The 13373-nt window shown below is 36.9% G+C and overlaps 1 protein-coding gene across 1 annotated transcript; it reads left to right on the top strand.

Moving 5' to 3' along the window:
• Positions 1-259: 259 nt before the first annotated feature.
• On the top strand, positions 260-6334 carry LOC139136260 (delta-type opioid receptor-like). Its single transcript, XM_070703987.1, has 3 exons — positions 260-605; positions 2402-2694; positions 3606-6334. The coding sequence occupies exons 1-3, from the start codon at positions 281-283 to the stop codon at positions 4212-4214; spliced, it is 1227 nt and encodes a 408-aa protein (XP_070560088.1). The 5' UTR covers positions 260-280; the 3' UTR covers positions 4215-6334.
• Positions 6335-13373: the final 7039 nt, after the last annotated feature.

The raw sequence follows: 13373 nt of genomic DNA, 5'->3' as shown, positions 1-13373 counted from the left end.
GAAAAATTACGCATAAAGCCTGCCGCGCACTAGAGAAATTAGCTGAGCGAAATTTCATTCCATGCTGTTTGCTCAGCTTCTTTAATCTCGTGTGGGGCAAGCTTAAACGTAGGTCGTGCCTCATTTATACTATAGACGGCCCCTAGGGCGTTCGAGTGTTTTGTCTTGATAATTAGATATTGAACGTCTTTTCAGATGCTAATAAATTAATTCGGCGACAGTCGTTACGAAAACATGAGATATAGACCAACTTAGTCCTCCTTTTGATAGCGTTGCAGAGATGATGTCGAACTTAACCACTGATACCGTTACAATAGTAAACCAGACGGTCAGCCAGAAAAGTGAGCAGTTGTCTGGAACTAATGGATCAACGCTGACGCCAGCTATTCCAGATTTGAACGTCACTCCATATAGCGATGCCATTTGGAACCAGACATCTCTATTCCAAAACGAGACTAGTTTTGGAATTCTTGGCTATGAAGTGCCTTACCTAACAACAGTATGTGTCGTCGGCTTCATCGGTAACTTTTTTGTTGTGGCGGTGTATTCACAAAAAAGATCTCGTCAACACAATTCGTCACTCTACATATTGAATTTAGCCGCAGGTAATGTTTGTTTTAAACCACCGATACTCATTCCTATTTTGATATACACTGTTTGTCATGGACACAAAAGGAATTCTGTATGATAGCCGCCGAAAGCAGTTATAAAATTATTATAAGGCAAATTGTTTGTACAAGTATTCCTCAAACAATTACATTATCCTTGTGCACAAATAGCTATGATACGATTATGTCACACAATATGATTGCAGTTCGATCGGACATTTGTTAATGCTCTCTCTCTCTCTCTCTCTCTCTCTCTCTCTCTCTCTCTCTCTCTCTCTCTCTCTCTCTCTCTCTCTCTCTCTCTCTCTCCAACAATCGATTAGTGGCTTATTTCTAAAGATCCATTTTGTTCCTGATTATGCAAAATGAATTACATATTTGAATCTTAAACATTCAAATAATAAGGTTACATGTGCCTAAAAAGATATTTGATTTAAAAATTGCATAATTGATTTAAAAGGAGGAAATACACTGGAAAGACAGGAGGCAGATGCTAATGTGCACATTTGAACTAAGACAATAATGACAATAAGTGAATAAGATTATTCTACACAACTCCCGTGCTCCAACTGTAGAAAGCTTTAAGTCTAGACTCAAAAACTACCTATTTAAGAGAGCTTTAATTGTGATTAATTCTGTTAAGCGCCAGTGAGCATCCCTGATGGATACTAGGCGCTCTATAAATATTGTTATAACACGCCACCTGCTCATTCTGTGTCGCGATTCGCCAGAATACGTCACGTGACGAGAAAATAGATACGGCTAGTCCCCACCATATTGACAAAAGTGACGTCAGAGGGTATTTTTTGAAAAGCCATTTCCCTAGGGAAATAGTTCTGACCAAATTTGGAAAAGTGTCCGGTCACGTGACCGTAGTGTCGTCTGCGGCTTTGCAACAATGGCGGGTGACTAATAGGTGATGTGCGTCCGGGATAGGTGACGACACATTCTCTAAAACAGATTTTCCAACATTTTCCAACATTCCAACAGCGTAGGAGCTTGAATAGCTCATCGACGGAAAAGATTAAGGTGCAACTAAGGATGTCGCTAGGTATGCTTAGAATATTTTTTGAAAGAAAGTGGTACCACGTACAACTGAAAGCGCTGTGGAAACATCGCCCAGTAAACTTGTCACAATGGATTGTTGCGGTGCAAAATATCAAAACACATTAACAACTATATAACAATACAACATGAGCATGTGGTGTGTTATAAAACACCTATAGCCTGGTCTTTATTCGGGCTATAGCGCTCGTCTATTACCCCTCGTGGCCGTGTGTTACCAGAAACACATCGCTTACCCCTCGGCCTACGGCCTCGGGAAATAGCGATGTGTTTCTGGTAATACACGGCCCCTCGGGGTAATAGACGGTCGCTATAGCCCTAATGACCAGGCAATAGGTGTTTATTATGTATGTATGTATGTACAACTTCAGTCTGGAACCAGAATCATCAATAGTGGTTTGAAAGAGCTCAGATCAGCTATTTTGGCTGCGATTTATACTATTTCTGCCTTCTGATGAATGTAATGAAGCCAAGCTGCCACCTGTGAAATTTTACTGCGTTACCATTGGTGATGGTCTGTCAAAAAAACAAACAAAAAGCCGAGCCCGCAAGATGACGCAAATACCTGACAAGCGATCTCACAAATCGAACTGCCGTCAATATTTCAATCGAAGTTGGATAACTTAATTTTTATCAAAATATGAAGCAGAGTTCTGAATCTATTCTTAATAATTATTTCACATTACTTTTCAATTATTGTCATTCACTTAACTTTGTCGTTTTCATAGGTGACCTTCTGGCGTTAAGTGTGGTGGTTTTTCACATCACTGAATTTTACCGTGATACCTGGCCGATATTGTGGGGAACCGACCACAACTGTAGGGCCCATCGATACTTTCGTTACGTCGGCTTCAATATCACAGTATCGACAATGGTCGCCATAGCAATTGATCGATATTTTGCGATATGCCACCCAGTGAAATTCAGGATTAGTTTTACTCTGAAGAGAACCGTCTTCATTATCATCATTCTCTGGATTCTGTCGTTGGCGGCAGCATCACCAACACTGTTGATGTTCAAGGTACCGTTATCATCATGATTCACAATCTCTTAACACCGTGAATCACTTTAAAATGACCATAAATATATGTTTCTTTCGTGAACACCAAATCTCGGCAATTTAGACTCACAATACTATCTTCAAGTACGGATGTAACTTTTGATGATTTTTTCATTTTTTCTGTACACTGTATATCATTTTCAAATTCTTGTATTGCCCCAAAGCAAGTTGAAACACCCACTAGTTATCTAATCACTACAGCGTCTATGCAAGTACAATGCACTGTTACGTTCTGCCTTTGAATTTTAATCCGGACCAGAATTTACTTGTAAATAATGACAATGCAGTTTACAGATGTACAGGCTGAGTTGACAAGCTGTATATATATATATATATATATATATATATATATATATATATATATCGCCATGATTATGGGAATAGGACAAAAAAACTGTAAAACATTGAAAAAATAATCAATAATTATAGTTTTTCGGCCCTTCGAAATCCAAAGATGTTTTCAGAATATCTTGTTCTGCGTAAACACGGCTTGCTGCTTTACACATTTCGAACTTTCATTTGCAAATAATATAATTCTTACAAAAAATTGCCTAACCTCACAGTATAGACAAAATGTAAATCAGCTTTTGACATTGGAACACAGAAATAGTTAACCTGAAAACGCGGATTGATGGTAAAATGAAGTCTGGGCAAAACCCATATAAGATTTGCTATTCTTCTTGAAGTAAACAAACCCACGTAACTATTGTTTGTAGCTCGCAAAATCTCTTGAAGAAACATGATCTGGGATAAAAGTACACCAAAGCCACGTACAAAGTATTTTGTTGGCCCGTAAAAAATACGTAACATTACAGACTTTCGAAATTCGCCACAGAGAGATGACTCCTCTATTTGTTTGCTGTTCTTTGCAGACTTTCTACAGAAGTAATGATATTGGAGATACGTACAGTGGAAAACTCGCCTTCGCATGTAAATTCGACATGCCTGACGTGCCCTGGTTTGCACATTTCAAAGCCTTCTATTACAACCTGGTGCTTTTCTACATTCCGTCAATCGTTACGGTTATTTTAAACATTATAATAATCATGGAGGTCCGGAAGCGAATGAAAAACCCTGTCGGCAGAAGGAACAGCCATGAAAGAAGTTCGAATTCAAAATTTGACTACGCACATTGGAAAGTAGCACGCACTCTGATGATAGTTTTCATAGCGTATTTCTTGAGTTACGTCCTGTTGAGTACGTATAATCTGGCTTTAGCATATCCTATACAGGATTATGTAGACCCCATGGTAAATAATGTTGGTTTGTTACTTCCTTTCGCCAATAGCTGTATGAATCCCATCATTTACTCATTTTTCAACCCAAATTTTCGCGAAGAATGCCGGAATTTACTCTGCCGAAAGCGGCAGCGTGACAAGGCAAGGAAACGTATCTACAGCATCAAAGCGAACAGCATTGGCGACAACTCAGCTATGAAAGAAATGTCGAGTCGAAACCCCATTGAAATTACGGATGAATGATAATTTTACCTTCTACAATAGGGACTTTAACAGTATTACAGAAAAACGACTTTGCGGTTTTTGGTTTTGGTTTGGGGTTTTGGTTTATGGGTTTTTTCCAAAATCGGATGCGTGCTATTACTGGTCCCACCCTGAAGGATTACTACTGTGCCAAAATCCGGAAATCATCAGTAAAATTCATGCTCGGTGTGATATGTCCAAAACCAATGCATAAGATTAGTGTTACTGCTGTAACAAACATTACTCCACCAATTCTTCAGTAAATGTTAGACAGATTCCACTCTGTTGACCTTTGAACCCGTCTGAATTTTAGTATTAAACGTAAGCTTTATGTCCATGGAGTCAACCAAGACATATCAGCTCCTTTTCAATAGGAAACCAGGGACATTTTCAAATCATAAATAATGTGGTCAACAAACTTAACCTACTTATAAGATAGATAACTACTTGTGTTGTTTGTAAACACCTTGGTGATATTTTTTATATAATGTTAGATGGAGATGTTTCGATGGGTAAAATACAAGCGCCATTTTAACATTCCCTTGGCAAATAGTTATATTATAGAATTGTCTTTACTAAAAATGTAAGTGTAATGAACACGTGACTTTAATATTTCTTTGTATCATCTAGAAATGCTTTAATTTTACTTGCATTATCGATAGGTATTTGCGTTCTTAATTTTCATCAACTTTTTCCCTGTGTTTGTTTTTTGAGAATATTATTCTGATGCAGAGCATATGAAATAAGTTTATGTATTATTTCTAACCACATGTGAGACCACTTATATCAATGTATTTAATGTTGTTAGGTACTTGATGTTTTCGCTTTGACCTGCTCGTTCTTGAAATTCTTTAGTACACCAGATTTTCAGGTACTCCACCACTGACAGCGAGCACAAAGATTCAACAGAATCAAAGATGTGTGGAGCTAGAAAGTGAACCACAGCCGATGATTGAGGATACAGATAATTTCACGGCTTTTATAACTTGCTGTCAGTGAACTTAGAAAAGCTAAAGTTGATCACTATAGCGGTGTAACTCGTAGTAAAAACTTACAGCTTATGGATACATGTTTGCACAGCAAACAAAGGGTACTCAAGTCAGTGTTTCCGTATATGGGAACCACAGCGCCCTAATTACAGAGATAAAATTCTATTGAAATTAAAATTACATGAGTGAGAGTTCTAGATTAGGAACACTCTGTGACTCGATCCATTAAATTTTCGTCCACTCTTTGATTTATTCATTCTGAAATGAAAATGGAAAGACATTTATCAGCTTGCCAAGGGCTACTTATTCACATTAACATTCAGTATTTTGAAAGGCTTTGCATTTCTGCACAAATTACTTATGTAGAATTTTTCGAGAACGAGAATTCCGAAGGCAAAGAAATTTTCGCTAACTCTTCTGTATTGAAAGACGATATTGATCCAAAAATTTTTCATTTATTCCTGGTGAATTGGTTATTCACTGTTCCATTTTGACGCATTTTGAATTATAACGATGTAGTGTCATTGCACTTAATATGTTCTAATTGGAAAGAACGTCGCCCTGTATGCAGCAACTGTTGAAAAGATCCATTGTAATGAAACGCTAGCCAATGTTGACACCGTCTCTATATAGTTTCTCATATCATCTTTGGACTGAATGGACGCCGTGCTTCTAATTTGTGCCATCCTGTACAGCGATATAAACTTTGAACGGAAGTGAGGGAAGCTTTTACAGCAAAATTGGATCCAAGGAGCGTTGTCCTCGTATCATCAAGAAGACAAAATTCTTCATTTTTCGTTTGGAAGATACATCAGTCTGATCGTTTGTTATGATTTCTTTAAAGCAGATTATGGTACAGATTTTAATAGTTATATTTTTCTCATTGTCGATAATAGTTATATTGTGTAATCCTGTTTGTCCTTTGTGTGTTCTCAGACTCTTGGTATTAATTGACATTGTAGACAAGTCATCAATTTCTGGGTAAAATTACATATTTACCATTTTGAAGATGTCTATTTCCATACGTGTCTCATGTAACTGAATATATCAACATACATACTTTGTGCATGAGCAAAAACGTAGTTTATTCTCTACGAACACAATAAATATTAATTATTATCATTAGTCATCAAAATTGTTTTGTTGCCAGTTGTGTTTACTTATTTTGTCCCACTACAAAACGTGTATTAATTCTTTCAGAGTACCTTAGTATTTATAGTACCGATCAACTGCTTTTCTGATTAAAACCCTTTGAGCGGCAAAGTCAGTTTTTTGTCGCCTATATCAAAATATACACCAGTCAACTTTTTCCTAAATATTGCTAAAATTTTGTTAAACATCTGAAGCTAATAAAATGTGATGTTCATTTGATCCAAAATTGTCAAAAAAATTACAGAAAAATTCACAAAATTGGTAAAATGTTGCACATAAAAATTTTGGTGGGAAAAATTGCAGCGCTCAAAGGGTTACAACCAAGCGTTCCAATTTTCACTAGTCCGCAGAAATGTCGCATGACTAGAAAGATAATGTTGCGAATCAAAAGTCACAGAAACCATAAAGAATGGCAATATGGCAATATAGGCATTTCATCGAGCAAAAGCATTAATGCAATTACTTTTGTGTACACAAATTTTAATTATAGGGCTGAGCCAATAAGCTCGTGCAGCTGTGACGGTGCAGATAAGGAAGGATGTTGTATATTTTATCCCACCAAATAATTAGTTTCTTTTTTTATTTAGTTTTAAATTGTAAATTGTTCTCAGTAACTTGTCAACTTGATCGCTTGCAAATCTTTACCAAAGTTAACAAAATTGAGTCATGCCGTTACGCACTGACAAGCATTATGGGATTGCAAAAATATGGCGACAATGTGGCCAAAAATATTGCCTTATCGTAATGCAGTGACGCACGCGTATTAGCAAGCCCCTTGCTGCTGTCGGCGACCCGCGAGCTATCGCCAAATTTTATGAAGTTTATAGAAACTCGCCAAATATAGTCAGACTTTTAATCCTGAATATGTACAAGTCTACACAGCTTAAAAGCCTCAATGCTTCCTTACAAGTTATATCACTCTTCGATGTATATCCGTGTAAACTGAATGTGTTTGCGAAACTATTAGACCTGTCATCACCACAGTTCTGAGAGTTGGTAATTACTAATGGAAAATGGATCCATTTTCCTGCGTATAAGTACATTTGTTCACAACAGTCATTGATGAACGAGAGAGAGATGTATGGCGCATTTGACAAGAAGTAGGAGAGTCATTTACGTCACGGCGTCATGACTGGCTAGTCGCCGCCTACAACCGTAAATAATTATGTTTCCATAATACACCTGTTGTTTCTAAACCTGAAATTTCGACATGTTTTGGTAAAAATTTTGGCACTTTCAAAGGAATGATTCAGTGCGGTGCATCATGCGAATGCATGGTCTACCGGCGCGTTCGCGACAACTGAAAGTGAAATTGCTCCAAAAGTTATTTGCATACTGCTGAAATGTAAAGTACACATTTGACGCCCTCAAGGAGAATGTTAGCTGTCATCGTTTAATGAAGTTGGCACGATTCCAACTTTATTCCTTCCTGGAATTCAGGGGCGCCTTAGAGTAACAAATATTTGGTAATTCGAAGATATTATGGCTTGCATTGGGTAAATGGTCTCCTGCCTCCAGGGTACATAGTTCCTTGTTTGGGCAGTAATGTTTTTACTATATTCCTCCTTTTTGGTTATTTTGTATTTACACGTTAGTTGTCACGGTTCCACAAGTGTTGCCTAAGTTTAAGCGCTTATTTAACCTTGTTATTTTAGCATTTAACAGACCTTTGCTTAACATCTCTTCCTTTTTTGAGGCAATAACGCAATTTTGCTGCGCCTCTGTCTGTCTGTTGTCTCTTCTATCTCTCTCTCTCTCTCTCTCTCTCTCTCTCTCTCTCTCTCTCTCTCTCTCTCTCTCACATAAATCTGAATTTTAATAAAAGAATACATGATAAGCGCTTTGATTTATAATTTCCCTGGCGCACCGTATAGATTTTTTATAAATATGTAGGTATTTGACGTCGACGAAGGGAAAACATGAGCAGTGACTTAAAAGTCCTCTGTGATTGCATTTTGTGTCCGTATAGAAATGTTCCACATTGTATTATTAGTGCTGAGAGACCGCAGTCTCCTTAACTTATGTCCTGACTGGCACGCCGCTTACAAAATCGATCTTAATAGACTTTCTGTAGATTAGTTTAATAAAGACCACACTGAGTTAACGAGGAATGTTGTTCCTATCAAATTAGTCTGTTTTTCTTCGAATCTTTGTATGCAATTTAAGAAGTTCATGCAGCTTTCTGCTTTCCAAAATCAATAACACCACTTATATTAAACCCTCTATTATGAATTACTATCCAAGCAAAGACGCCGACGATGTTCGGATGAGCCGAATAGAGTGACATTCTATCCTTAAAATTGTAAAAGTCCAGACTGAATGAGTGACAGTGAATGGCAACTTGAATCTTTGGACGTGAAATAACAGTTTCCCCTTAGGCAACTATGTGTGACCCATCCGTAGACAATATCGGTTTTAGCGATTATTGTACATACCCACTAATCTTCAGCCCTGTACTGCTGTGTACACGTACTGTGTTACATGTATGTCTATAATCCCTTGCTATACAAAACAAGATTAAAAGCTGTTAGTCATGGCAATGTATTGAAATATGACTCCAATCGACCAACTTCGGCATTGGTCGGCATTGTTTGGCAATGGTCGGCGTTGCTCGGTGTTATATGCGTAAGGGAGATTACCAGCTTAACTCCCAAATTCCTGAAATGCAATCGCATTTCATGGAAAACCGATTCGACTCCCGATGTCCCAGAACCACGATGTGATTACTGAAAAGCGATTAACAAAAACGTTAATGCTGTTTGCACAACCAAGACAGTTCTTTAAGTTAAAATCGATCAAAAGATCATATCGTAAAAATCATGACTCAATTTCAAAACTCTCAAATGTGGGAATTATTGTAGAAATAATCCTTACAAGCTACGAGCTCAGTTGATGAAGATGAAACTTGATAAATGAAGTGGAAAGACAGGGTCTTTAAATCCCACTCGATTCATTCAAAAGTGTACGAATAACGCAAAACCAGAAATATATTATGAACAACAAAACAAGTTTCCAAAATAACAGACTTTCTAGCGTGTACTCCTACTAAATTTTGGTATGAGACAGAATCAAACAAAACTTGTCAGTCGAGACAGAATCGAAGGGATTATTGCCATTTCGAACGCATGTGCAAATGTGACTGAAAGGTATACAGTCAACTGTAATCTAAATATGCCCATATATGGTCAATGGGGCGTTCCTTGGTATTCAAAATACCCATGTGAGGGCGCTGTTTTTTAAAAGTAGCCATCCGCTTAAAATTGTGATTGGTTAGATTTTCTCTTTCCATGGTAACTGTTGCAAAATTGGAATAGGTGACAGTATAACTTTAACCAATGGAACTCAGTACAGGCGTAATGCTGTCAAATTTGTTTGAATGACTGACTATAGACGTTGTAGTGCATTTTGTACCTGTTTGGGAAAAAAGTAGTTGTTTCTGACAGAATGTTTCAAGCGCATGATATGGCGAAAAAAGTAATAAATTGTGCTGTTCCGATAACATGGTTTTTCAAAAATAGGGTAGGTAGGTCGGCATGGACTTTTTTTTCCAAAATGTTTTTATTTTTAAATATGCAATTTTCAGGGGTCCAGGGCGATCAAACACTGGCCACAACATTTCCAGAAAAACGTGTTATACATATAAAAAGAATAAACACATAAACACGTCCTCGTTCAAGCAAAAATCAAATGCCAGGTATCGAACACGTGATTTTACGGTTTTTTCTTCTTTTTTTTTACTTCCGTGCTTACGTAGCTCTAAAACGTTGAGGGTCGACAGTCAAAAAAATTGAGTAGGTCGGGTTCTCGCAACAGCACATTTTTTTTTACTCAAGTGATTCTGATGTGAAGGACATGTACGACAAATATACCGAAGAGTGGGATTGAGGGCGCAACTCTACGGCTACAAAGGAATCTGTAGCCAAATGGACGGCTGAAACTCATTGCCCTTACTGAATCATTTCCAAACAGCCAATCAGGCAGAAATTAGCCTTAGTTACAGACTCCTTAACTTTTTGTAAATGGTATCCATTTACCAATCAGATACCCCCTTCCGAACTTGTGCACAATGGCATCACGTGACATAAAATGTCAACTCCTCGTCTCGAGTTATCGTAAACAATAAATAACATGAAGGGGAGACAGACAGACAGACAGACATTGATCGGTAGTCTTTATCGTCTATCAGATGCTTCGAACGTATCGTAACCTTGCCCTTACAGTAGTCATGGTGATAAGAGATATCGACATGGGAAATGTTGGGGTATCATTTTCCTAGAACGACATGATTTAATAATTGGATTCTTTTCCGCTATAGTAAAAACAAGATACCATTCAATACAGAATTTGTCAAGCTCTTGGAAAGTCAATAATTTAATATGTTATTTCATACAGGCTTAAATATTTAGAGTGAAACAGTCTTCACGATAATGATTACTTTTCCACCCTGTGTTGACTGGAAAAGTTGTTCCTCAGCAAACTCAAAAAATAGAATATAATGAAAACGAGTGCCTTTAAATTTTCATTAAGCGACCATCACGAGCAGTGAAAAGGCGCTTTTTAATTATTCAATCAGCTTTTGAAATGAAACAGGTGTTAATAATTGATTAGATGGTTAGAAACGTGTACTTTAGTGTACATATATTCACTATCGTTGTTGAGGGATTGTATTTACAAATAGCAAGTGAAGATAGAATGCGCCTTTTGACAGATAGTCGGACTCTTGGCTTACCACTTATGAGGACTCTGTTTGAAGCTTATGGTGTAAATAGAATATTCAGCGGCTTAGTTTTGTGAAAATCGGGAATTCTATATTCCCACAGAGATAACACAAAAATGGTGGCAGTATTGAATTCAAATATCTCTAAGTATTGGATACGTAATTTGTTTCTCTAGTACCAAAGTTTGCACGGTCACCTCAAATGTTTATTCTTGACTACGAAACAGAATGGCTGTAAGTTTACTTGAGGAAAAATGTGAGCAAAAATTTAAGTCTTTTCAATTTCATGGCTTTAGCTACCTTAAAGCGAGTTTAAGATCATTAAAGCCCCAATAGATGCGAATGTGTAATGAACCGATCTCAAAATACCCTCAATTTTTCAACACTTTTCTTTGAATAAGACACATTAAACTCAAGACTGAAAGAGTGTATAACACTGTCATAAGTGTCGAAAGTTGCATGTAAATGCAAACGTTTTAACACCATTTTAGATTTCTCGCCATTTTCAAAAACTGATCATATGACAGAGAGAATAAATAATAATAATATAATATTTATTTCTTACACGCACTATACACATACGTCTCAGTGCGATTTACATATTTTAAAAGAAACAAACAAATACTAAATACCAGCAATGGCAATAAAAGAAAAACGAAAATAACAATGTCAAAATCTGTCAACACCTGTACTGTTCTCGTACAATAAACAAAAGACGGTGATAAAAATTTTAAAAAGGTAATTAATTATTAAAAATAAAATAAAGATTACAACAATAAAATGTTGGCCATTCAGTGTTGTGCATATAGGTAAATAGCTAATTTCTGGTACGATCACGAAGTGTATGTGCAGGAAATATTGTGGTTTTGTACTTTTATGGGTGTGGCACTCGTTTATTATTCAGCCTGTCAAAACGTGTAGCCGTGGTCCAAATCAGCGAGCAGCGATACTTCTGCACACGTCCTTTAATTAGCACATTTACATAAACCAACTTTGGTTAGGAAATAAAATTACGGAAATAATGCATGAAATTCGCAGCTTTTGGGTTTTCAAACGAATGAAAATTCTACAATATTGTATACGGGCAAAATGCTCCTTAGTATCCAATGCTGATTTGGTTAAATGTAGCGAAAATTACTGTTAACGGCTTAAAGATGTACAGTCACTTGTAATCTAAATATGCCCATATATGGTCGAAGGGGCGTCCCTTGGTATTCAAATGCCCATGTGGGCGCGCTGTTTTTAAAAGCGGCCACCCGCTTAAAATCTGTGATTGGTTAGATTTTCTCTTTTCATGGTAACTGTGGCAAATCTGGAACAGGTGACAGTATACCTTTAAGGGTGACTTCAATTTTCACAAGTGTGATTACTTTTCAATTTTATTTCCAAGTTTTAGACTTAGCGCGTTTACATGAATTCTGCACTTAATGTCTTTCATACAAGGAATACCATGGAAAATTTAGGATGATTCGGGGGATACATGGAAAATAAAGCAAAAGTGATCACACATGGACCGTTGGACAAGTACGGGAAATAAAAGGGAACAGAGTGCGCCAGAAACCATAGAATTTCCTTAGAGAATATGAGTAATACACATGACCGGGAAAACATAGTATTAGATATTTATCAAACAGTGTAGCAATTCAATAGGAAACAAGAGTTTAATCTTAGTAATCTGTCATCGTACAAGAGCTTCCATAATCACAATCTGCCTCGCGAAAGTTTTGAAATAACTTAGGCCTAAGTGCAATAAGAAGTAACCATTTTACAATTATGAAATATAGGAAATCAACTGGCGTCAACGTGGTACAAGGCAAGTATCAAGCAAGAAAATCTACGGCTAGTATTCGCCACAGGGGCAGACATTTAGACTTTCAAACGTATATGACATGGTTTTGGTCAACTACTTTGGGAGCCTCATTTTGAATCTCGTGGAGAGAATCAAGTTTTCACCTGCTAAGTTTTTAGAAATCTAAAATTTTTTTTCTCTACACTGAAATGGAAGCCATTTTGAATTTCAAAGGTCCGTTTTATAGGGTAATTTGTTTTTACTGTACCACATTTTATCGGATGACCCTTGAGTTTTATTGTTGATTTGGAAAGGAAACTGTTTAAAGTTTGCTTGCAGAAAGTTTAAGCCAAAGTCTAAGGCTTTCTAGGTGCGCACAAGCATATAAAAACATTTATTTTAGCTAAGAGATATTCCATTCTCAAAGTCTTACAATTATTCAATCTATAACTTGTGTAGACTGTTTTAGACTCATGGGAAAACGAAGCTTTTACTTGTGTTTGTGAAAATCG

This window comes from Ptychodera flava, chromosome 7 (genome assembly GCF_041260155.1).
Source record: "Ptychodera flava strain L36383 chromosome 7, AS_Pfla_20210202, whole genome shotgun sequence".
Taxonomy (NCBI): Eukaryota; Metazoa; Hemichordata; class Enteropneusta; family Ptychoderidae; genus Ptychodera; species Ptychodera flava.
The sequence above is the reverse complement of the archived record's forward strand: the minus strand, read 5'-3'. Positions and strand labels throughout refer to the sequence as shown.